Consider the following 26,398-nt stretch of genomic DNA (forward strand, 5'->3'; position numbering starts at 1 on the left):
AGGAGGCCTGTACTCTCCGGTGCTAACCCGGCAGGCAAGGCCTCCTACACGCTTGCTGGTCTACTTTCATCAGCCGCGCTCTGCTTGCTTTAAAAATCACCCTCTTCCACTCGAGGAGATGGAATTCAGCACCACCCTGTTAACCCCTCCATTCACCTTTCTTTTAGGGGCCTATAGAAAGTGTGAGTGGTTTTTTTTCACTTTTTTTATTATGGTAAAATAAACATAAGATGTACCACCGTAAACATTTCTAAATGTACACTTTAATGGTTTTAATATATTCACATTATTGTGCAGTCATCACCACTAACCGTCTCCAGAACTCTTTCCAACTTGCAAAATTGAAGCTCTGTCCCCATTAAACACTAACTCCCCATTCTCCCTCACCCAGCCTACTTTCTGTCTCTATAATTTGACTAATCTAGGAACCTCATATAACGGGAATCACACAGTATTTGTCTTTTTGTGACTGACTTATTTCACCTAGCGTAATGTTCTCAGAGTTCATCCTTGGTGTAGCCTGTGTCAGCATCTCCTTCCTTTTTAAGGCTGAATAATATTCCACTGTACGGATGAACCACATTTTGCCAATCCATTCATCTGTCATGAACACTCGGCTTGCTTCCGTGATACAGCAACGGTGACTAATGCTGCTGTGAACATGGACGTACAACTATCTCTTTGAGACCCCGCTTTCAATTCTTTTGGGTGTATTCCCAGAAGTGGGATTACTGGATCATATGGTAAGTCTTTTTTTTTTTTTTTTAAGAACTTCAATACTGTTTTCCATAGTGGCTGCACCATTTTGCATTCCCAAGTGTTCCAATTTCTCCACATCCTCACCAGCACTTGTTGTTCTGTTTTTCGATAGTAGCCATCCTAATGGGTGTGAGGTGGTAGCTCAACGTATTGAATAGCTTTGATTTTCATTTCCCTAAGGATGGGTGATGTTGAGCATCTTTTCATGTGATTATTGGCCATTTGTATATATCTTTGGAGAAATGTCTATTCAAGTCCTTTGCCCATTTATGAATTGGGTCGCTTGTTCGTTTTTATGTCAAGTTTTAGGAGTTCCTTATATATTCTGGATATTAATTCCATATCAGATATATGATTTGCAAATATTTTATCCCACTCTGTGGGTTGTTTTTTCACTCTGTGGATAGTGTCTTTTGATGCATAAAATGTTTAATTTTCATCAAGTCCAATTTGTCTACAGTATTTTTCTTTTTGTTCCTGTCCCTTTGGTGTCATATCTAAGAAATTATTGCCAAATCCAATGTTGTGAAGCTTTAGCCCTATGTTTTCTTCTTAGAGTGTTATTGTTTTAGCTCTTGCTTTTAGGTCTTTGATGCATTTTGAGTTAATTTTGTATATGGTGTCTGGTAAGGTTATAATGTCGTTCTTTTGCATGTGGATATCTCGTTTTCCTGGCACCATTTCTCGAAAAGACTGTCCTTTCCCCGTTGAATGACCTCAGCACCATGTAAAAAGTGTTTATTTGTGAATTAATACTTTGTATTTCAGAACGGGTTGCAAATTCCCCCAGTGGGCAGAGTTGGGCCCAAAGCTCAGCACAAGAAATTCTTTGGCTGGAGGAAGTGGGACCATCTCACCTCCCCTAGCACCAAGCCACAGCCTTGAATGAGCAGATGTTTAATAAATAGTAGTAAAATTAATTTACAAAAGTACCATAGAAAATACATATACCTCACAAGTAACTAAAATACCATGCATCGCCAATTAGTATAAGTAGGTAATGAACGAGTAATTTTAAACTAAAAGGAAAAAGAAATCAGGTAACAATTTTTTAAGCACCTTAAACCTAGTTACTTAAAGAAAAGCACCATTAAGTTCTGCTCTCCACGATTACGACAGGATTACTGTGTTTGCTCTGGGCCTCGCCTTCAAGAAGGACATCTATATCCAACAAATATTTGTTGAACTTCCTTTGTATACAAAGTGCAGATTTTTCCAGATTCTATATAGGCCCTGAAAGGTAGTTCCGGCCCTGACCACCAGGAGGCAGCCGAGGCGAGCACATCTTCGTGGCCGGTGGGAAGGACAAGGGCCGGTGGTGCCTCTGCGGGACCCACGCGCCAGGGGCTCCCCGCTCACAGAGCAGCAGTGCGCTCCGGGTCCTCGTCTCTGCACACTTTTCTGAGCTGGAAATGTTGTCAAATATGGAAATGGGACCTATGAGTTCCGAATTCGGCTCTAAGCGGTTTGGCGCGTGCGCGCGTGTATGTGTGTGTGCGTGTGTGTGTGTGATATATGCATGTATGTACATATATATATTTCCCGTGACGTTATCCTAAACACAAGCTCTCTTGAAACCAAATGAGAAGCAGTCTTTACAACTGAAAATTAAACCACATGATCAACATCTTAGTTCTCTACCCAGAGTATGTACAATATGACACGTAAAGAAACCATTGTTTTCTAGTCTTGCTAGTCTTTACACAACATAACTGAAAATTTTTATTGTAGTAAAATATACATTCTATAAAATTTACCGTTTTAACCATTTTAGTTGTACAGTTCTGGTCTTAGTACATTCGCACTGTTCTGCAACCACCTCCGTAACCTTTTCATTTTCTCAGACAGAAACCCCGCCCACACTAAACACCACCTCTCCACCCCCGGCCCCGGCGCCCAGCGCCCTTTCTGACGACTTTAGGTACTTCATACAAGTGGAATTGTACGGTATTCGTCTATTCGTGACCGGCTTATTTCACTTAACATGATGTCCTCGAGGGTCATGTGTTGCAGCCTGTATCAGAATTTCCTTCCTTTCTCCCGGTGGATAGTATTTCATTGTACATATAAGCACATTTTTTTAGCTATTCATGGAGTTGTTTCCACATTTTGGCGATTGTGAATAATGCTGCTATGAACATGCGTACAAACATTTGACTGACACAATATCATTTTAAATCTGCAATTTTAATGAAAAGTTTTAAATTACTGCAATATTGTATTTCCACTTTTTATCCTTGGAATACCAATAATAGTGTTTGTTTTAAGAGACTAAGTATTAAGAACTTTCAGTTCTTCTGAGGTCAAGAAAAAATAAAACTATTCTTGCACTTCTCAGAGAGAATTAAAAATCGAGAAAAATATCTGAAGACCTTCTCTAGTAATATTTCCCAATTAAAAAACAAAACCTAAAAACCTGAGTCCACATAACCACCACCTACTACACACATACACGTCCGAGTTCTACAAGGTGAAGGTGTTGTAGACATGCCTCTTGCAGCTTAGCTTTCCTTCTCCGTGGGAGAACCTCAAGTTCAGATCTCAACTGAACAGGCAAATTCTGCGGGGCAAGCAGATTGCTCATCAAACAGATCCGAGCGCTAATAAAGGCTCCGTGGGGCTTTGAAAACAACCAGGGCCTCGAATTTCGCCGCCTTCCTGCCCCAGTGCCGCCGCTCACTCGGGACTGGTGAGGTCGCGGCCGGCCCCTCCAGTCACCCAACATTTACTACACCTCCTCCAGGGCCGCCCGGGGGACGCGGGCGCAGAGCAGCGTAGACGCGGCCGGCCCCTGGCCCCCCGCAGGGCGAGGCGCCTCCCCAGGAATCCCGGGGCCCTCGACTGAATTCAGCGTGTCTGACTTGAGCCAGGCTCGCCGCGCTATTTAGAGACCCCCGCACAGCGTGGCCGCAGCGGCCGCGGAACCCGCACCCCGGGCGGAACCCGCACCCCGGGCGGAACCCGGCCCCGCGCGGCGCCCCACACTCCACGTCCCGCGCCCGCCCGCCCAGCACCCTCAGCGAGCAGGCGGGAGGTCCAGCCGCGGGGCAGGTGCGGGCGCGGGGCGTGGAGTGCGGGGCGGAGCCAGGCGGACGCGGGCTGTGGAAGGCGGGGTTCGGAATGTGGAAAGGGGCGCAGGACGCGAACTAGGGGTCGGGAGAGGCCGTGGAGCGGGGTGTGGGACGGCGCGGTGCGGCGGTGGGGTGGGGAACGGCGTGCGGGTGCAGGTGCGGGGCGTGGCATGGGGACGGGGGGCGTGGAACGGGGACGGGGGGCGGGGGGCGGCCGCAGGACGGGGCTGGGCCGGACGAGGCGAGGCGGGGCGGAGGCGAGGGGCGTGGCGCGGGGCCCGGGCGCGGGGCGCAGCGCGGGGCGCCGGGATGGCTCCGGGGCGGGGAGCCCGGGTGGCGCGGGGCGCACGCGTCGAGCCGCGCGCACGGGACGGCGGTGTCCGGCAGAGCGGCCCGAGCCTTGCCCGCGGGAGGAACGCACCGGGTCGGCGCGGCGGGTAAGCGCGGGCTGCTGGGAATTCCCTCGGGAATCTGGGGGACGTTTGGGAGCATCGGGAACAGACAGCGGGGCTCGGGCACTTCCTGGAGGCTTTCGGAGCCACTGCCACGCCTTTGCTCCTGGAGAGCTCGGCGGAGCGATGGCTTCCTGGGTGGGCGGCTGGAGGCGGCTTCAGGCCCCTTTTTCTGGGTTTTTCCCCTGAGGGGGAGCGGGACCTGCCCTAGAAGTTCAGGTCCAGGGTGTGAAGGACCCTGTGGACGCTGGGCCGCTGCCGGCCTCGCCACGCTCCCTGCGGGGTGCGCGCTGCTGTTCCCGAAGGTCTTGGCTCGCCTGCGTTCCTTTAAGAAACTCTCTCAAAGTTTTTAAGGGAAGACTTTGGCTCTAAGTGCCAAGACCTCATTTCTTGCCGGTGTGCGCGTGGTGGTGTGTTTAAGTAGAATTTGCAGAGAGTGGAAAGATCCCTTATCTGCGCCCTGCCGGAGCCCCTTTGGGGCTGTGCTGACAGTCGTCGCGGTGAGGCGCAGGCATTTGCTGTGCTGTCTGGTCTGGTGAACAGAATCCGTCCTAGTGTGCAGACCTCTCGGTTCAGAGTATTTGTGACAGGGACTTCAGCGAACAGGGGAGTCCTCCAGTTTTTGCTTTATCAAGATATCGCCCAGATGGGCCATTTAAAAATGGTTGTATACAAACAGCCGGGATGCGAACAGCTTTGGTTTTTATCACCCAAGAATTCAAAATGATGATTTATGACATGTGCTTCACTTCACTGGCAGGCCATCAATGTGGTGTGAAATGTATTGCAAATCAGACATTAAAAGATTAAAGAGGAAAAAGGACTTTTTTTCTGAAGGTCAGTATATTCAAAGTAAGCATCAGCTAATCAATCTGGCACGGGTTCCACTGCTTCAGCAGTTTGGTTCTTGTTGAGATAAGCATCTAATGAGGGCAGTGCACGTGACTGTCGTGTAAAGTAATTCACAGAAACTTTACAACTGTAACTAATTAGACAATGCTGTTCATGTCGACCAGCAAATGCTAACTGGCTTAAAGCTGTCTTATAATAATGGCGTGTAACAGAATTTCATTGTTTGCCAATGAGAAAAAGAATTTTGACATAATTTCCCTGAATGTTGCTTACATTCTGTGTTCATTTTCTTAACTAAGATAACTTTTACACTACACATTTGAGACTTCAAAATAATTATACGTATTTATCACAGCCATGTTACACAATCTCACACATGTAGAGAATTTAAACCATAATTCGCCTTTCACCTGTTACCATTACTTGAACACGTAACACAGAATAAATAGGATACACATGCCTTTAGGATTTTACCTCAGTATCGCACATAAATACATCAGTAAACACATAGCTTTTGTAATGTATTAAAATATTATTGGGACACTCTAGACAGTGGGAAGGCCTTTGAGAAGGACTTCACCCTGTACAGAAGACATCGTTCCCAGGGTCTGTGTGTGAAGAAATACAGCCAAACTCAGTTGCCATCTCAATATACCATCTCCTTCTCCCCCCACTGTATCAGCGCCCCCCACCTCCCCAATCAGGGCCATTACCAGTACTTTGTAACACGTGTCATGTTACATTTTGACCAGTTTTTTACAAGCCTGCCTCTCCCATACACTGAGGGGATGGATGGGATCTGAATTATTCTGGTAACCCTAGTGTATAGCACAGTCCCACACACGTAATAAGCGTTTGATAAACGTTTACTAACTTGAAGAGGGAAAAATATCCAATACATGTGACCCTAAACAGCACACACGTGTCTCTAAAAACAGTATGTTTATATGGGGATATATGTATACATGTAGCTGATGCACTTTGTTATACAGCAGAAACTAACACAACACTGTAAAGCAATTATACTCCAATAAAGATGTTAAAAAAAAAACCAGTATGTTTTTGCAATTTCAATGTAATTCTTAAAAGCAATAAAATAGCGATAGATTTTCATCTTAATTTTCATTCTTACAGTGGTGGAAAATTCATCATGATAGCTAGGTTAGTACTCTACAGCTTGCTTTTTAGTATCTGCATCTTCAAAGGTGTGACTTAATAATGGTTGATGTAAGGGTTTCTGCATTCTTACATTTTCTTTAATTTGAAGAGTTTGTGGTTTGCTTTAAGTTTCCTGTTAACAAACTAAAGGATACTAAATGTAAAAATCCCTTAAGTTTTTTCATTCAGATCACCTGATTAGCTCCATGAATGCTCGTCTATTCATGAAACTCCATTTCCCATTAGCTTTAAAATGAATCTTTTATTCTAGAACAGGGAAGAGATTTCTGGTTTATACTAATAGAAATAAATTTGAATAAGGAAATTCAAATTCTATTTATACTATAGAAATTATTATTTCTGCAAAAAGTACAAAACATTCTGACAGATGTAATTTGTGTCTGTAATATACAGGAATAATAAAATGCCATAATTATAAGGCTGTCAAAATGTAACATGACATGTTACATGTGACCCTAAACAGCACACACGTGTCTCTAAAAACAGTATGTTTTTGCAAGAGTAAAGATAATGCCTGAATTTGCTTTAAAATGATAATTCCAATTTATATGATGAAGTAACTGGCTGTTGTTAGCACATCAATAATATTTAACAATTTTAGATACTCTGGACTGGAAGCAAAAAGCAAAAGCCTAAAATGTGCTCTAACCCGTGTCTCTACACATACGTTTTAAAGTGTGGCAGAAACAACTCAAAAGGCAAGTGTTGTAATCTGGACAGTCTGCCTGGTGGTTAATCCCGGGAAGTCATGTGGAAGGGGACCCAGAGTAGACAGTCAGGAGTTTTTGTGCCAACTTCAGCACTGTGCGCTGTGCAACCTCAAGCAAATCATAGAACCCTCTCTGGGCCTCCATTCCCAATCTGTGAAATGAGGAGGATGCTGGGGCCACTTCTAAGGTTCCTTCAGCTCTAAAATGCTTTGATTCCATATTCCTTCCAGGGATTATGAGTAAGATTCCTGAAAGGTGTCACTGGGATTTATATAGGGAAATTACCTTTTAACTGCATTTATGAAGTCAGGGTTTGGTGTACTATTCAGACTTCCTGACCTTGTGTTTCAGACACGATGAGCTATTCAGAGCACTGGTAGCTATTGCACCCCTATAATTTTCTTGATTGTTTTTTACTCTTGGCCCAAACCAGCCTTCAGAAAGTGATGCATTAAGTTAAGGGCAATGACTTGTTTTTCATTATTCAGTTATTAAAACCTTAGGGCTGATGCTGAAGTACATTAAAATTAACACATCACTGAAATGTCTAAATAAAATGTTTGAATAAGTGAAAAATTCTAATGGTATTCCTAGGTCTTTCACAGAGGTCATTCTAGGAACGTATAATGCCGTTTAATAATGGGCAGAAAAACTAGAGGAGCCTGCAGGGTAGTGGGGCAGGGAAGCTATTTGGAGGGTTTAAAGAGGGAGCCCTGCATGGCATGAATAGTCTTGGAAGACAATCATGTTTCTAATTCCACTCCAGACTATCTACATTTTCTGTCAACTGAACTGAAGCTCGACCAGCTGGTAATTTTCTAGCTTAACATTAGAACTCTAATTGTGGAACTGTGATGTGATACTGATATCTGAAGGGAATATTTATTTTATTCAAGTATTTTGAGAGGAAATACTGTGGATAAAAACTTAAGTGTACTTTTAATTTTGCCATTGTTGAATATACAACATTAAAAACATTTGTTCTTAAACTAACACAGTTGTTTAAATTGCTTCTAATTTAAAATTAGCTCTCACTAAGCTTGCAAGTGACAGAAGGTCAAAAACAAAGACTGATGAGTACTTCCCTTTGACTAAAGATCAAAGTGTTACCCATATTTACCTTAGCCAAATAAAGACTTAGGAGCATATGATTTTTTGAATATTCATAAATGATTAAAATCTCCACATGAAAGAAAAATATGAGGATAATAATAATACATGGATGGCAGGAACTATTATAAGTGCTTTCCATACATTCTTATTTAATAAATAAGATAATTAAAATATTATTTAAAAACGATTTTATGTTTCTGGAGATTTATTCTCTGCCAATAAAATATATAATCCTAGAAGTGCTTTAGAATTATTAATAAAGACGTTGAAACTTAGTGTATTATAATTTCACTAAGCCAGTTGGTTCTGGATGAGAGTGATGTTTCCTGCCAGAGCTTTACATTATTGAAAAGTTGAATTTCCATTTAAAATTAGGAAAGAAAACCCCTGGAACTATATAATAATGAATAATTTTATACTAAGGTAAAGGGTACTCTTAAATTGTATGTATGCCATTTATAAAACTACCAGTAAACACTGAAATCTTCATTATCTATTTAAAAGATCCATAGGAATTTTTGGTAGATGTATTCTGTGTACTGTGAATATAGCATGCATGGTAAGACATTGAAAAAAATAAACTCTCATTCTGTTTCAAGCATATCAAAGTTGGTTCTTTAATAAAAGAGAAACTTCTAGCAAGACTAATATTTTAAGTCTCAAACAATATTTGGAACCAAACAAAGGAATCTAACTACAGATACCATAGGGTTTTAAAATCTTAAGAAAATACCATGAACAATTTTATGCCAATAAATTTGAAATTTAAATGAAATGGAAAATTCTCCAAAAGATATAAATGATCAAAAATGACTTAAGAAATAGCAAACCTACTTGTATGTCAGTAACAGTTGATGAGATTGAATTTGTGATCTAGTCATCCTCCTAACCCCCTCAAAAAAAAAAAAAAGACGTTAGTCCCAAAAGCTTTTATAGGACATTCTTATACAAGCTTTTTACATAGAGAATTTTTAATTTTTCAGGTTAAAATAACTTTCTTACCAAAATCCAATGATAGTACAAAAAACGTTGAGATCAATCTTAAGTATGAACAAACACATAATCCAAAATAAAGTTGTAGCAAGTTTAATTTGATAGTATATTAAAAATAAAGTCATGACCAGTAAGGTGTTTCACCATCTAAAAATCACCATAGATGCAGGGGGAAAAAAAAGTATTCCACTAAATCCAATACTCGTTCATTATTTAGAAAACAAAAGCAGACAAAGACTGAAGGAAAATTTCTTCGCCAGATACAAGTTGAAACATCACGCTCCATGATAAAACTTCAGAAGCATCATTTTAAGGCAGAAACAAGGAAAGATGTCACCATGTCCACATTGTACCAGAAGTCCAGGCCAATGCAAGAAGACAAGAAAAAAAAAATAACGGATTCGACCGACACATCTCTCCTTCATGGCAGACGATATGATCGTGTGTCTTTCACAGAAAATCCAAAGGAATCTCCTGACTTGTTGCAACTAGGAGGGGCTTTCTAACAGGTCGCTGGATACAAGATCGATATATAGAAATAAGGTTCCTAGGGACTTCCCTGGTGGCGCAGTGGTTAAGAATATGCATGCCAATGCAGGGGACACGGGTTCGAGCCCTGGTCCGGGAAGATCCCACATGCCACGGAGCAACTAAGCCCGTGTGCCACAACTACTGAGCCCGCACGCCTAGAGCCGGCGCTTCACAACAGGAGAAGCCACCTCAATGAGAAGCCCGCGCACAGCAACGTAACTAGAGAAAGCCCGCGCACAGCAACGAAGACCCAACGCAGCCAAAAATAAATAAATTTTAAAAAAAAGAAGAAATAAGGTTCCTAGGTAGCAATAATAACTACTCAGAAATTATAATGAAAACAACTATTTAGAATGAAGAATTAGAACAACCACAAAGCTACCTGGGAATAAATCTAACAAAAGGTGTGTAAGACCTTTTGGGATGGCATCCAACAGCATAAAGATGCCCTCCGTGGGGAGCAGTTGTGCTTAGTGGTGGGGGCCCTACATTGTAAAGAGGTAGATTTGATTCATCTGTGAATCCTATGCAATTCCAATCAAAACAGTGTCCGGGTTTTTGTGGAACTTGACAAGCTCTGCCTAAATTTCATATGAAAGAAACAAATGGCCAAAAATTGTTGAGACAAATATGAAGAACAAAGCCGAGGACTTGTCCTGCCAGGTATCAAATGTGTCTGCAGCCATTGCCACTGGGTGTCCTGCTGGTCGCTGAGATCAGTCCTTCTCTTCTGGAGAACAAGTGCCCCGTGTTATTCAGTCTGACACTTTGGAGGTTCAGCTTTTTCCTCTTTCATGCTTGTCTCTGTGGTTGAACTTTTCCACGTTGCTGTGGCCCTGAATCGGGCCGGCTCGTACAGGACTGGCTTCCCTCTTGCTCTTGGGAGATCGGACAGAGCTACATGTTGGGGTCACCTCCCCAGAGTAGAAGAATGAGTCTTCTGTTATGTTGACAAATTGATTTTGAGTTCTGTTTCCTCTTTGCGCTCTGTTCCGACGTGACCCTGTGCGTCCTCTGCCCCGCCCCATCGGACCCCCTGCTTTCACCCTGGCCCCCAAGACAGCCCTCAGCACAGATGCCAGGGGTCCCACGAGGACGTGGGTGGGATTACGTCACAGCTGTTCGAGCCCCCCACCCAGTACCTTCCTGTCTCACCTGGAGTCAGAGCTCGGGCGCTGGTCACCGGCGCCGTGGTGCATCGGCCTCCCGCTCGCCTGTGCCTCTGACCTGCTCGACCCCCGCCTGCCCGCTGCTGTGCTCCCTCCGAGCCCCCCGGCCTGCCCTCTCCCGAGCCGGGCTCTGCCCCAAGCTCCGCTCAGTGTCTCCCTCTCGGGGAGGCTGCCACCCTCCCTGGCGCCCCTCCCGCCCCGTCCTGCGCCCCCAGCTCCCTGCAGCTCCAGGGCACCCAGGCCTGACCCCTCTGTCCCCTTGCTGTCCAACTCTTTTCTTCTCGAGCTCAGGTCCTGCCCGTGCCTGAGAAGACGCCCCCTGTGACTCACGGAGGAGTCCTGTCTCGTGTCCACGCTCTGGAGAAGCTTCTTCCCACACCTGCCCCGCCCCGCCCCGCCCCCGCCCCCGCCCTGGCTGCCAGGCGGCCACTGCCCCTCCTCTGCCTCGTGGTCCCTCCTCACCGGTGCCAGGCGCCGCAGCTCCGTCCGGAAAGCCTCCCTCCGCCGGGCGCTAGTGCCCCGGGCCCTGTTTGCCCCACAGCCTGGGCCCTGGAAGGGCGTCCGTGGCCGCCTTGTTGTCACATCAGAGGGCCTCGCCTCTGCTTCTCTGGACGCCCCACTCCGCTGGCCCAGCGTCTCCGGCACCTGCTGCCCCGCAGGGTCTGGCCTGTGCAGGCGGCGGGAGCTGCCCGACCACGTTGCCTCTAAGGTTTTCCTCGAGGTGGGTCTTCCCACGAGAGAAGCGGCCCCGCTGCGTGCCCATGCCACCACTTCTGCCCCGAGCTGCGGCCTCCACCGCCCCTTCCTTCGGGAACGACCAAGGTAGCTCCCCTCCCTCCCCGTCCTGCCCCTGCCCCCCCTGCCCCCCCGCCCCCCCAGCCCCCCCGCCCCGCGTGCTCCTCCGGCTCTGCGCAGACACCGCGTTCTGCCCTATTTCGTCCTCACCACGTGTCTCCTTCCTGGCCTTCTTCCCCTGTCGCCCCTCCTTCGGCACTCACTCCACGATCACCGCCCTTTTCCCAAGGCCCTTCTTTCTGAACAACACTTGCAGGGTCCTGTCCCCTCGGAGTGGCCGAGTGAACGTCCGCCCTGTGGCCCCCGCCCCGCCCCCTGACCGCCCGCCGCACCTTTGCCATGGCCACCGGGACGATGCTCCGGCCTGGAAAGGCGCTCCTTCCCCCTCCTGCTTCCTGAAGCCGAAGCCGCACCGCCTGGTCCCGCGGCAAACCCCCCTCTTCCCTGGGTACATGATTTCACACAGATGTCCTTGTCCTCTGAGACCCTCTTCGCGTGCATCACTGCCCGTTTTCCTGACTTCCGTCTCCACACACAGATTTCAGAAGCAGGTGTGTTTACTTCTACTGTGTCCAGCGGAACCTGTGGCCCAGAGTTGGGCAGCGGGCTGCCGCTGAGCAAATAGCCACTGATGGACCGGGCAGGAGAACGACTGGTCTCAAGCCCAAGGGGAAACGTGTCATTTTGGAAGGAAAACACAACCAGCGGAAGAATGGGAAAGCAGCCACGTAAACGTTGAGACATAAGATCTTCTTTGTTCTGCAGTAGTGTCAGAATGAAATTTTTCCTTGAGATAAAAATAGAAAACAATCAAATGCCATCCCCTGAAGATAATTAACGTCCCACCTCCGTGTGAGCTCAGCGGTGTGACAGCGCTGGGCTCCGGGGCCTGTGGGCGGCTCTAGCGTCGTCCTGAGATGGCCCTGCGCCTGGATGGTACGTTTCCTCTGCCGACGGCCTCTCAGGACGGTCCACTCTGGCCTCAGTAGGGCGTGGAGTCTGTCTGTCGTCCGTTTCTGTCCTTACTTGGCCCAGCAGAGCCTGCTGTTCTGAGGGTCTCATCCTCTGCTGTTATTTTGTTCCTTAATTGATATTAGGGATGCGTGGTATTGACAACACACCCCGAGGCCTCTGTGTGCTGTCCAGAGAGACAGGCTGAGGCGCTTTGGAGCCTCCCGTTTGGATCCGACCTGGCCCCATGTTGCCAGCCTCCCAACAGATAGCCCTTTGGTTAACTTTTTTATTCATTGATTCATGCACTTTCCACAACAAAACCAAAGCTTCAAAGTGTGGTAGGAAGGCTGGGAGCAGCAGGAAACAGTCTGGCCCCTGCGCACTCGGGGTCCCACCGTGCGGGAGAACGTAGCCCAGGGCAAGCCCTGCGTCCTCCGCGACGGCCACTGTTGGGCCAGTGGTGCAACACGTATTGTGCTCGTCCTTTGCCTGTTTATTAGGGACACGATTTAAGAGACCTAAGGTTAGAGACCGTAATGAGAGAACAAGGAGAAAGGAACTGGCAGACTTTTTCCAAAACTAGAACTTCAGAAAATGAAAGTCATGGTCATTAATCTTTTATGATGATAAATGTGATAAGTTGTAACGGGAAATGCAAACAAATATGAAAAGAACAGAAAATTGCCCAGTTCTCAGAAACCCTGCAGTTAACATTGCAGTATCATCCCTGCCCTTCCTTTTCCTATTTGCACGTACAAATGTTTGCAAAATCTAATGAATACCTTACATTTTGGTAGTTATGAATGAACCGTGGCTTTTCACTTATGCCTGGCCTTATTTTATAAAGATTTTAAGATAGCGTATCAGTTGGGAATTCTTTTGTCTGCAGGCGACAGAAAATCTGACAAGCAAATAAGGTTCTTCCTCTCCCGTGAGTCTGGAGGTGGCAGCTGGGGTCAATTCAGCAGGTCCACAGTGTCACAGAAGGGGCCTGGGGACTTTTTTGATGGTTCCCTCACGCTTATGACACATGGTTGCAAGATGGCTGCCCAGCTCCAGGCATCACATCTGTACTCAATGTGGAAAGAAGGGAGAAGGGACAGCATGCGTAGCATCTGCCCTTTTATTATATATCCAAAAGCTTTCCCAGAGGTTCCCCAGCTGACTTCTTACACATCATTGGATAGAACTGCCTTTTATAGTCACTGCCAGCCACACAAGGAGACGGGAAAGCAAGAATTCCCTTCCTGGTCATGTTAGAGAAGAGTAGCACTGGGCGTGGCAGCTGGGTCACCAGACCATGATGTCGCCGTGGACAGACAGCTGCTCTTCTTCATTTAACTGTTCGTCTTTCAGGGGACACTTCATTCCCAAGTGTTCCTTCTCATCAGCAGCATTACAGTAAACATCCATGTGCACCACTTACCAAAGGCTCTGATTAGCTGCTCAGTGTGACATCCTGGAAGTGGAATTGTGGGTCAGGATGTCATCACTGCCACAGCTCTTCACACAGAAGATGAAGCTCCTTCCCAGGAAAGCCTCCCAGCCTGTGCTGCCACTCAGGGCAGGGCATGGGTGCTCCGCCCGGGGACGCAGTCTCACCCGCAGGGGGACACAGGCTCTCCACCGGGGACACATGCTCACTGGTGATGTCGTGTACTTAGTGAGCCTTGGAAGCTGCCAGAGGCCCGCTGGGTTTGCAGGTGGTAACCCCCTTCTGTAGGCTGCACTTGGGAGTCGTGGTGCAGCTTTAAGGCACATTGTTTGAAAGTGTTTTGCGGCCCCTGGACCCAAGGGCTCTGGAGAGCCTGGGCCGCCGCCCCTCCTCCCTCTGACTGGCTGAACAAGCCCATCGATAGCCCGTGTCTCTCAGCAGAGGGCGTTTGGGGTGGACGGTTCCTTCCTGTGTCTGGTTTCCTAATAAAAGGGCAGATGCCGTGGGTGCTGCCCCCCTCCCACACACACGCACACACACGCACACGCACACACACACACACACATGCACACACACACACTGCGGGACATTTCGCCTCCCTGGTCCCGCAGGGAGATGCCAGCAACACTCTCCTGTCTCCGGGTCCCCTCCCTCTGGGTGCCGGGTGTGCGGACCTGCTGCCCTCGGTCTGGCACATCCCTCCGACAGCTCCCCAGCGAGGATGACCTGCACCCGCTCATCCCGACGGAGGCGGGAGAAGGACTGAACAGCCCACAGTGTTCGGCCGGCGAGGCCCTGAGTGCCCTGTGCCCAACCCCTCTGCCTGCAGGTGTCGGGCAAAGGGCCGTGGCCTCAGAACTGGAACCAAAGGGGAAGGCCATGGGTGGTCAGGACCGTCCAGGAGGTTTTCTGTGGAGGCCTGAGGCCACGCCGCTGGGGGCCCTCTGAGGCCGGGCGGCGGTTGGGGAGGGTGGCAGGCCCGCGGGCGCAGCCTGACGAGGAGGAAGGGCCCAGCGCGGCCCCAAGGTGGCCTAAGTGTGGATGTCAGCAGGCCGGGCCCCACCCCCCGGCCAAGCTTTAAGGTGAAGAAACAGCAGGTGCGGAAGCTCGAATGAAGTGCTGGGGGCACGGCGGGCTCGTCCTGCCCGGATGGGCTGGCGGGCAGCAGGGGCAGGGGGGCAGCAGGGGGAGGGGGGCAGCAGGGGCCAGGGGGCAGCAGGGGCCGAGGGGCCAGGGTGAGGCAGTGCCGTCCAGGCCCAGATGGGCGGCTGCAGGGTCTGCGTGAGAGTCAGGTTTAACCCAGAAAGTTCCTGACACCTGACTTCCTTCACGTTCAGTAAGTTAAGTCTCTAAATGTAAACATTTTACCCTCTGAGAACAAGCAAAATAGAACAGGTGCCAGTCACAGTAAGGGGCAGGGGGCCGGTGGGATCTGAGAAGAGTAAGATGTCTTGAAAGATCTCAAACAACCAAAACAGAGTTGGAAATTTGGTCTAAAGAGAGTTAACATTTGTCTGTTTCTTTAGGTCACAGTAAAGTTTTGTATTTTGCCTCGGAACCAACTCATGAACATGAATATTTTTAAACAGTTTAAAATTCCATGTGAGAAGAGATGTCTTTGGTTCCACTGGAGGGCCATGAGTGTGTATATATGTGTGTGTGCATGCGTGTGTGTCTGTGTGTGCATGCGTGTGTCTGTGTGTGTGCATGCATGTATGTCTGTGTGTGTCTGTGTCTGTGTGTGTATGTGTGTGTCTGTGTGTGTCTGTGTGTGTGCATGCATGTGTCTGTGTGTCTGTGTGTGTGCATGTGTGTGTGCATGCATGTGTGTGTCTCTGTGTGTTTGTGCATGTGTGTGTGCATGCGTGTGTGTATGTCTGTGTGTGCATGCGTGTGTGCATGTGTCTGTGTGTCTGTGTGTGTGCATGCGTGTGTGTCTGTGTGTGTGTCCGTGAGGCTGGTGGGGCCCCGCATCGGGGCACGGAGGCCCCCGGGTCCCCCCTGCCGCCTCCCGTGGGGCAGTTGGCCGCGTGCGCCCGGGTCCCGTCTTGCAGGGGGAGGCGGCATGGCCGGGCCTGCAGCGAGCTGACCGTTTGTGGAACATTTGCCTGGTGAGAAGGGAGGGGAGGGGAGGCAGTAGGTGGACATGGCAGGAGTTACAGCAGTGGCCTGGGAACCACAGCCGTTTGGGAAAATCACTCTGATTTCACATGAACAGAAAGGTCCGCTTAGGAATCCACTCAGCTGTGTGCAGAGCACCATGGCCCCCGAGAGCCACTGGACGAGACCAGGACGGGAGTCGGGAGGCTGGGGAGAGGTCCCTCCGCTCAGGCACCTTTCCTAGTGTCCTCGGCTCTGAAGTGAAAGCGTGAGCAGCCTGTGGTCGCCTCCCTCACGCTGGCACTTGTGCCGTGTAACTGCCGCTCAGGGCCACAGGTGCTGCGGACAGTTACCAAACCCTGCTTGGTGGACAGCCGGGAGATACGCATGCGCGTGCCTGCTCACACCTATACCTACACAGATACACGTACACACACCTTCCCGTGGAGAGTTCCCGCTGGTCAGTGGGAGCACAGCTCCCCATGACAGCAAATTCCGACGCCCGTCGGGGCCCAGGGCTGCCCGGGGGCTGCACCCTCAGCTCACCTGGCGAGCCTGCCTAGTAACGAGCCTGTTCCCTTGCAGGTTAGCAATCCGAAGCGATGGGCGACTGGAGCTTCCTGGGGAGACTCCTAGAGAACGCCCAGGAGCACTCCACCGTCATCGGCAAGGTCTGGCTGACGGTGCTGTTCATCTTCAGGATCCTGGTGCTGGGGGCCGCGGCCGAGGAGGTCTGGGGGGACGAGCAGTCAGACTTCACGTGCAACACGCAGCAGCCGGGCTGCGAGAACGTGTGCTACGACCGCGCCTTCCCCATCTCGCACGTGCGCTTCTGGGTGCTGCAGATCATCTTCGTGTCCACGCCCACCCTCATCTACCTGGGCCACGTGCTGCACCTGGTGCGCATGGAGGAGAAGAGGAAGGAGCGGGAGGAGGAGCGGCTGAAGACCGACGGCGCGGCCCCCGGGCAGGACAGGCCCCCGGTGCGCGACGACCGCGGCAAGGTCCGCCTGGCCGGCGCCCTGCTCCGCACCTACGTCTTCAACATCATCTTCAAGACGTTGTTCGAGGTGGGCTTCATCGCCGGGCAGTACTTCCTGTACGGCTTCCAGCTGAAGCCGCTGTACCGCTGTGACCGGTGGCCCTGCCCTAACACGGTGGACTGCTTCATCTCGCGGCCCACGGAGAAGACCATCTTCATCCTCTTCATGCTGGCCGTGGCCTGCGTGTCCCTCTTGCTCAACATGCTGGAGATCTACCACCTGGGCTGGAAGAAGCTGAAACAAGGCATGACCGACCCCTACCCCCCGGACACTCCCGGCTCCAGCGTGAGGGCCGCAAAGCCTGGGTGTGGGAGCCCCCTCCTGCTGCCCTCCCACTCCAACCCGCCCGCCCTCACCGTCGGGTTCCCGCCCTACTACGCGCCCTCGGCCTCTTCCCTGGGGCACGCGTCGGCCCCAGGCTACCCCGAGCCCCCTCCGCCGGCGGCCCTGCCCGGGACCCCCGGCGAGGGCCACCCGGCCGGCTCCCCCGGCGGCCACCAGCACCTGCTCGCGACGGCGCCGAACTGGGCCGACCGGGAGGCCGAGCAGCAGACTTCGGCCGGGAAGGCCTCCCCGCCGGCGTCCGCGCCCGCAGCCCCGAAGCCCCCGGCCGGCCCCCAGCAGCCCCCTCCGGAGGGCAGGGCGGGGAGCTCGGGCGACAGCGACGGGGAGGGGGCGGTGACGGCCGTGGAGCTGCACGCGCCCCCCGAGCTCCCCGCAGACCCCGGCCGGTCCAGCAAGGCCAGTAAGTCCAGCGGCGGCCGGGCCAGGGCCAGTGACTTGGCCATCTAGCGGTGGCCCAGCATCCAAGACCCAAGGGGCTCACACCGGCGGGTGGAGCCTGGAGGCGGGAGGGGCTGGAGCGGGAGGAGGGGGCGAGCGAGGGTTGGGCTCGTGTGTCAGTGCTTGCTGTTCCTAACGCTGGGAGGTAGTGGGGAGCGCGTCCGAGGCAGGGAGGGGGCGCAGGGGCGGGGCCGCCAGAGATTCTCCCAGCAGCCCCCGCGCCCAGCGCCCCGGCCGCCTCCGCAGGTGCTGCGGCATCCGCGGGGCGCTGTTCCGTGGTGGGAAAGTAGGGGCGTCTGCGGCACTTCAGTTCGGGGCAATTCGGTTTTCCTTTCCTACGCCCCCATCCCCGCCCCGGAGCCTCTGGACGGCCCAGCAAGTCTAGATGCTCTTAGCCTTATCTCTGTGTGAGACTTTAGCTTAGAGTTGAATTTCATTTGGGATGTTTGCCAAACCGCACTAAAAAAAGATTTTGAGAAAGTCCATGTAGCGTCACTGAGTTTCTGAACCGGCATGTGAAGCCCAGGATATCAAGCCACACACTTCATGACAAGTGACAGGGAGCAGCCACCCACCAGAGGCAGAGCCGCGGCAGGGGGAGAGCAGGAGGAGAGGCGGACCCTTGAGATAAGTCTGAACAGCCGAGGACACTGAGTAAAAGTGTGGCCGGTATGCCTTAGGTATTTATTTTTTAAATGACATTTTGTGCTTTGATCTGAATCGTACAGGTAAGCCTATTTCCCCCACTTTCTATCTTTCAGGAAAAAATGAAAGAAAATAAAAGTATTAAGATGGATACTGACCAAGAGAATGCAAATGTGTCCCATTACATACTAGTAAAGATTTGAACTTTATTTTGAAAGAAATTCTTTGACTTTATGAGTCGGCTAATTACTATGAAAATGGACCATATAAAACAAAAGCAGGGGAAATCTTTAAGTGCATTTCAAATGCTTGAAGTTGTGAAGTTTTTGAACGGGAGGTTAAAAGTTAACTACTGTTGCCAGAAAAATTATTTATACACATGAATCCACGACCTACATTTTTTAACAGTACAAAATAAAACTCTTCAAGTTTCCTAACCATTCTCTGTGGGCAGCCTGTTTGCTTTCTGAAGCATGAGTGACAGTGTCGGCGTCTCCTGCCCGCGTGAGTGCATGTGCTGGTTGGGACGAGGGCCCCGTTTGGCGTCTACACGGGTCCTGCGCTGACTGGGGAGGCTGGAAGGTGACACAGGGGTCCCGTCGCTGCTTGTGTACAAGCCAGTGGACGGTGGTGATACTGAGCCTGCTCCTTGTCTCACCTCACATCCTCCCTCCTCTGCGGCTGCTCAGTTCGCGTCCCACAAAACTGCACCCTGCCCCACCTGATTCATCTTTTTGTGAATTACTGTAACTTCCTGATGATGTATTTGGGGCCAGACTCCACAGCAGACTGTTGTGTTTTTTCTTTTTAATTTTTTATTTATTTTTGGCTGCGTTGGTTCTTCATTGCTGCACGTGGCCTTTCTCTAGTTGCGGCGAGAGGGGGCCACTCTGTTGCGGTGCGCGGGCTTCTCATCGCGGTGGCTTCTCTTGCTGTGGAGCATGGGCTCTAGGCGTGCGGGCTTCAGTAGTTGTGGCTTGTGGGCTCAGTAGTTGTGGCTCGCGAGCTCTAGAGCACAGGCCCAGTAGTTGTGGCGCCCGGGCTTAGTTGCTCCGCGGCATGTGGGATCTTCCCGGACCAGGGCTCGAACCCATGTCCCCTGCATTGGCAGGCGGATTCTTAACCACTGCACCACCAGGGAAGCCCAGACTGTGTTTTATATCGTAAAGAGCAACCCACTGACAATCTGATGAAAAGATGACTGTGTGCAGCTGGCTGGTGACTGCCTGCTTGGAAATTAAAACCCTTCCCAGCAGACTGATGGAGAGACTTATCCGAGTGGCTATTTTCTCCATTCTCCCCAGGCTGGTGCACAGGAGAGGAGGTAATTCCTCACCCACAGTGGATGCCTCAGGGCCCCAGCTGTGGGGCTGAGTTTTCCTGGGCGAGAAGGGCCGCTAGAAAATCCAAATTTGAAAAGTTTTCTGATAAAAAAGCTTCAGCCGCTGTCGCAGTGACCAGACGGTGAAAGGACAGCTCACTGGGTGGCTGTGAATGTTCTCAGTACCCCAGGTTCCACCAGGACAAATGTCAGGTACAATCGTGACCCACGATGGGATTCTGAGTGAGGCTGGAGATGGAAGTGAGAACTGTAATTGTAGTTCGTTTCTACACTTTAAATGTGGATTTTATTCCCTGCATGTTGGTGAAGGTGCCAGTTTGGTCTATAGTCTAGTAGGGCCGCTCGGTGCCGGGTCAGGAGGGTAAAATTAGATGCTCCTACTTGAAAACCACTAATTGATAAAGAAGCAAAATTTCACAATTCCACGGTGCCTGTGGTATTTCTTCAGTTTAGTGTTTTGATTTCAGTTCGTGTAAAAAATGAAAGCATGTCTTATGTTATGTTGCTATTTGGGGGCGTCCGTGACCCTGAAGGCCAGGGTCCTCCTCCCTCACAGGGACATGGCCAGGGAAACGGCTGCCTCTATTCAATCACTTTTAGCACGAATATGTGTATTAAAAACAGAAACCATCACCCCTGTGGTCAAGATTCCAGATGTATTTCTTTTGGCTTGTTAATTGTTTGGAAATTTCACTGAAACTATTTTTCTCCCAATTTAAGAGAAATTTTTTAAATCCCTAAGCTTATTTTTAAACTGAAATGCCATACCTATTACATTTACACACTCTGTTTCTTTAATCCACAGCGTACAAGACAATTATATTCTTCCACCCCTGTTTTTGGAAGCCTGGTCATCCAGCTGGCACTGCACAATCTATAGTGGTTACAAAATGTCAAGTATGACTACATTCTCAGTCCCCAAATCCATTTTTTAAAATCCTAAAACACTTCATATATCATCACTCACTTTCCCTTTTTTAAACTTTATTTTACTGAGTTGTTTTTCCCTATGAAATTAACAAAAAAGATACCTTAAGTTTAAAAAGAAAAGAGAAAGGGGAAAAGAGCAAGCCAGACTATTTCCGATATATCCCAGCTTCTTTGATCTTTAAATAAGTGGCTAGATCATAGATTTCTTGTACGAGAACACCTAGAATAAGAGCTGTGAAGACAATTCAAACATCCTTTAAAAAAATTAACCTGATGAGATTTAGGTCTCTTTTCTGTTTAGGCTTTTTTTTTTCCCTTGTATTAACACTTTCCTTAATTCTTTAGTGTTACTGAATAAAGTGCTTTTTCTTAAATGCTTTCTTTTGAACTTTTTCTTCTGATATTTGTAACATTGATTTATGGATCAATTTTGGGATCTCCACCAAAACTAAACTCTTATACAGAGTATTGCATGATTTCAAAGGGTGAATCTTACGATCCTGCCACCCAACCCCCGCCTTCAGAGGGCTCAGGGTATTCTCGGAATAACTTTTTAAAATAACATGTAGACATTGTACATTACAGTCAGAAAATGTATTTCTCTTCCTAATTCCAAATTACACTGCAAAGCTTCACTTTATTCACTCTAAGATTTCTTACTGCCCAAAAGATTTTTTTTCCCCTTTGCATTATGGAATGCCATAGCAAGACTTTTTTATGGTCAGTTAGGAATTTAAATAACTCTAAAACAGTGAACTGTTCCTAGTACCATATATGTAAATGGTAACTTAGGTCATAATATTTACAAAACTCTTGCTAAAACTTTTTGTGCTATAACAGTATCTTTCATAGATTAAATTGTAACTGAAAATAAGCATTTTACCAGATAAGTAATTAAAACTGGCCTTAAATTTAAATCACTAGTTCTGTAGTGGCTTAATTTTTTTTCTTTTTTTTAACTTTTTAAAACTTTTTTTTTGAGGTATAGTTGATGTCAATATTATATAAGTTTCAAGTTTACAACAAAGTGATTCACAATTTTTAAAAGTTATACTCCATTTATAGTTATTATAGACTATTGGCTGTATCCCCTGTGCTGTACAATATATTCTTGTTGCTTATTTATTTCATACATAGTAGTTTGTACCTCCACACTGGTAACTACTAGTTTGTTCTCCATCTGTGATTCTGTTCCTTTTTTGTTATAGTCACTAGTTTGTTGTATTTTTTAGATTCCACATTTTAGTGAAAACACACAGTATTTACCTTTCTCTGACTTACTTCACTCAGCATGATGCCCTCCAAGGCCCTCCATGTTGTTGCAGATGGCAAAATTTCGTTCTTTTTTATGGCTGAGCAGGGCTCATTGTTTTTATTAATGGAATTCCTGAGCAGGTTTTCAAAATAACAATTATTTATATTATATTTTAGATATGATAAGGAGCAAAACCTTCTTCCCTACAAAAGAAGCTAGAGGAATTACTGCAGTAGCTCTTCCGTCTTTTCACATGTGCTTAACCAACTTAGAAAAGTGTCTTCAAGGACTCTTGTGGCATTGCTGCCCCTTGCTGTGAGTTCTCGGGAAGAAGTCATACTGTAAATGTCAACCTTCTTGTCTGTCCCCGGAAGTCCTCCTCCATCCACAAAGCTGCTAAGCTCTGTCTAAAGAGCAAGAGATCTTTCCCCCAGCAAGGCTGGAGTTTACGGTTCTTGGGGAAGACTCTTCTGTGTATAATTACACATAGTTGTGTAGTTGTAGCTCTGCTTTTATGACGCGGGGCGATACCTGTATGTGTCTGACGGCAAGTTCTTAATCAGAAATGCAATATTCCCACTCACACTGCCCCCGCCTCGCAAACCCACTTCTGGATGGATGCAGGACACAGCATAACAACACCAAGACCAGCCCAGATGCTTCGAAGGCTCGAAAGGAACCCAAATTCAAAATGCAACCCCACCAGACACGAATTGGCGAGAAGTTCCCATACTGTTCACTGGTTGTGACCATGGGTGACAAAGCTGTCCCCATGGACAGTTTTGGGAAGGGGCTCGGCCCTGCGGACAGCGCGTCACCGGCGGTGCCAGGCCTGAGCTGCACGCACGGGGCTCCAGGGGGCGTCACGACCCGTCGCCACGGACACACGAGCGGCGCTCAGAGGGGAGGTGGCACCCATCACCCCGCCCCCGCCAGACATTCCCGGGACGACCAAGCGCACGGGGGCGGGGGGGGGGCGGGGGGAGGGAAAGGGGGCGAGGACTCTCCGCAGCCGAGGGGACTAGGGCCACGCGCAGGAGCCCAGGTGCGCGCTCTGCGGGCCCCGTCGGGGAAGGTGACCCCAGGCCGCCAGGCTGCAGGCCCCGCTCAGCCAGGCCCCAGGTGACCCCGAAGTGGTCGGCTTCTGGGGCCAGGAAGTCAGGGCTTCCGCGCAGGCTCAGTGGTGCCATCACGCGTCCTGTAACTCGGAAGGTCCCCTCTACCCCGCGCAGCCACCCTGCAAGGTGGGCAGGTCCAGCCCAGCCCAGGCTCGGCCTCGGTCACAGGAGAGGGTCTGCGCTCAGCACCGCTCCTTTCCAGCCCCGTGACTTCGGGGGAGTGGTTTCACCTCTCTGCCTTTATTGATGTTTTCTCATCCGAAAAATGGAAATAAAGTTGTGGGGAGTAGACCAGAATGGACAGAAAATGCTCTGTGTAGACCCTGACCCACAGAAGTGCCACACAAATCCTCCGGGTAAATGAATTAAAATTATTCACGGGCTGCCAAAGTTTTCTTGTGTCTATGCATTCCTACCTTTTACCTTTGTTTTAAAACAGAAGGGTTTATACCATAGAAATGGAAGGGTTTATTCCATACCATGGAATATTATTCAGCCCCAAAAAGGAAGGGAATCCTGACAGCTGCTAAACATGCATGAACCTTGAGGACATTATGCTCAGTAAAATAAGCCAGTCACAAAGGACAAGCGCTGTGTGACTCCACTTGCATGAGGTCCCGAGGTCCCTAGAGGAGCCAGATTCACAGAGGCAGAAAGGAGGGCGGGTGTCGGGCTAGGGGAGGTGGGTGTAGAGTTGTTATCTGGGAAGAGTTCCAGTTTTGCAAGATGACAAAGTTCTGCAGATGATGACAGCAATGGTTGCACAACAACGTGACTTAATGCTGCTTAAAAATGGCCAAGATAGTAAATTTTATGTTGTGTATTTTACCACGATTAAATATATATATATACCTATGCAAAAAGTTTTTAAGTTTTACATTGAACTAAAATGTACCCGTAAGAGGACACAGCTTGATGAATTGAACACACCTTGGCAAGAAACAGAACTTTTCTCCTTCCCAAAGCCTCTCTCTCTTTTTTCTTTTCTGTGTCACGCTTTTCCTGTTGTCATTCACTCTGAAAGTATTCCTTCTGGGGGACCTTCGGGAGGGGGAAGGAGGAACCGTGTGGAGGGAAGCAGGTGGCGAAGTCTGACCGTCAGAAGCCGTCCAGCCCCGCTGCTCCCAGAGACGAGAGCGTAGCGAGCGCTGAACACGGCCCAGAAACAGCTGTCGTCCCTGGGAATCTTCTTCGAGCCACTCTAGGAGTTTTCATGACATTTTTTAGTGGGAAAAACAAAATGGTTTATAGTTTTTTAAATGGCTTATAGTTTTATTGAATAAGTTCTCAAACACGCGTGAATATGGAGTGAAGGCATGTGAACGCCCCCTTGGCCTGAGGCCACGGGAGCCACACATGGGGCCGCTGGGTCAAAAGACCTCTCTTGGGTCCCTAACGGTCTGCTGCTCACGGAACAGGCGCCGGGTGCCGACAGGCCACCGCTCCCTGGAGTCTATGCACGTGCAGCTTTACTGTCTGCGACGCCGACAGAACCAGACCTGGACTTTCCCGTCCGCCAGAACTGCGGATCCCGTGGTCCACAGTGGGGCGGGGTGGGCGGCACCCCGGGACGCCCAAGGATGAGATGACGGACGACGGCTGGGCTCCGAGGGCGTCCATGGGGTGGAGGCCCAAATAGGGAACTAGAGACTCTCGTGGAATATAGGCCGCGCCCCTCCTTCTAGTTTCCTCTCAAAGTTGAAAACGAGATCAACAGCAACGACAAAGTCACCCTCAGAAGTCAGCAGTTCTCTGGCAGGAGCTCGGACCTGCTCAGGGCGGCTCTCCATCCTCACCGCAGCGCCCCCGTCCCAGGCCTCGGGGTCCCGGTTCCCCAACACGTGCGCGGGGTCCCCACGAAGGAGGAAACATGGGAGCTAAGAACTTTCATTCCCAAGACCCTCAAAACCCGTTCAGAAAGCGCGTGCCTGCCTTCCAGCATTTCTCCTGAGTGTGTGAGCGCGGACCCCGGTCCTCCTCGGCGTCCTTTCAGGTTTGTTCTGCAACTGTTTAGGGCCCAAACCAGACGAAAGGCGAGGCACACAGAACCGAGTGTGATTTCCTGCCCATCGCTGCGGATGGAGGCTGCGGCTGAGGGTGCGCTTGGGGTCCTGCTTCCCTCGCTCAGAGGTGCTAGGACACCAGGTCTCATCAGTCCTAGGGCACCTCTCGGGTGTCGGGGGTTGGTACTGCGGCATCGTGCCACATACCAAGAGCAGAGCGATCAGAGGAAACCCAGTATGTTCTGGAGAGGAAGGGATTTTTCTTTTCTTAAGAAAAGGCCAACACTAATATCACAGATCCAAGCATCGGTCTGCAGGTTCCTCTCCCAACACTCCAGGTAGAGCTCAGGGCCGACATCACCAGGATGAGGTCATCGCCAGGCAACCCCTCCCCCTCCCTCCCCTCCCCCACTCCGAAGGCTGGGAGCCGGGACTGTGCAAGGCCGATTCAGTTATGAGTGCGGACCGTGTCCAGCTCTGTATAACTTAAAGATGTGAGACTGTGTCTATGTGTGGTATGGGTCTTTGGGTTTTTTTGTTTTTTTTTTTAATGAGCAAGAGGGACTTTAATGCACAGAAAGAACTTTACAGCTACTTAAATTTAAAATGAATGGTGCCTTATTAAAGTTCAAATTCAAAAAACCTTTTTTTCCTCTAGCTTTTATGTTCATTGTACAAATCTTGTTATGTCGTGTTATACTATGTGTAAAACTTCAGATAATGTAAGAATCACCTTCAATTAGTTGAACCAACTAAACTCTTAAAAATCAATCCATTTAATTAAATTCTTCTCCACATTTTGAACTGCATTTAAAAATTTAATATATTCATTTTTCTTCTTAAATATTTCAAATGTCTGAATGGCGCATGCAACCTATATCCCCAATTCAAAAAACTTATGACAACCTTAAACAACTCGTTAAAAATCCAATAAATCAAAGTTTTAAGTACAGGAACTTTCAACTTCTTGTATACGTTCCAATAGCATTTACAAACTTTGTCAAATGCTCTTAAACTTTTTAACTTAAAAATTACAAGTCTAGGGCTTCCCTGGTGGCGCAGTGGTTGGGAGTCCGCCTGCCAATGCAGGGGACACGGGTTCGAGCCCTGGTCTGGGAAGATCCCACATGCCGCGGAGCGGCTGGGCCCGTGAGCCACAACTGCTG

The 26,398-nt window shown here is 49.2% G+C and overlaps 1 protein-coding gene across 1 annotated transcript; it reads left to right on the plus strand.

Moving 5' to 3' along the window:
* The first annotated feature begins 16,715 nt into the window (after nt 1–16,715).
* Nucleotides 16,716–17,948, plus strand: GJA3 (gap junction protein alpha 3). The gene has a single exon (XM_061170967.1). It carries the CDS (start codon nt 16,716–16,718, stop codon nt 17,946–17,948), a length of 1,233 nt encoding a protein of 410 aa, XP_061026950.1.
* Nucleotides 17,949–26,398: the final 8,450 nt, after the last annotated feature.

The sequence above is a fragment of the Eubalaena glacialis genome, chromosome 16 (genome assembly GCF_028564815.1).
Source record: "Eubalaena glacialis isolate mEubGla1 chromosome 16, mEubGla1.1.hap2.+ XY, whole genome shotgun sequence".
Lineage (NCBI taxonomy): Eukaryota > Metazoa > Chordata > Mammalia > Artiodactyla > Balaenidae > Eubalaena > Eubalaena glacialis.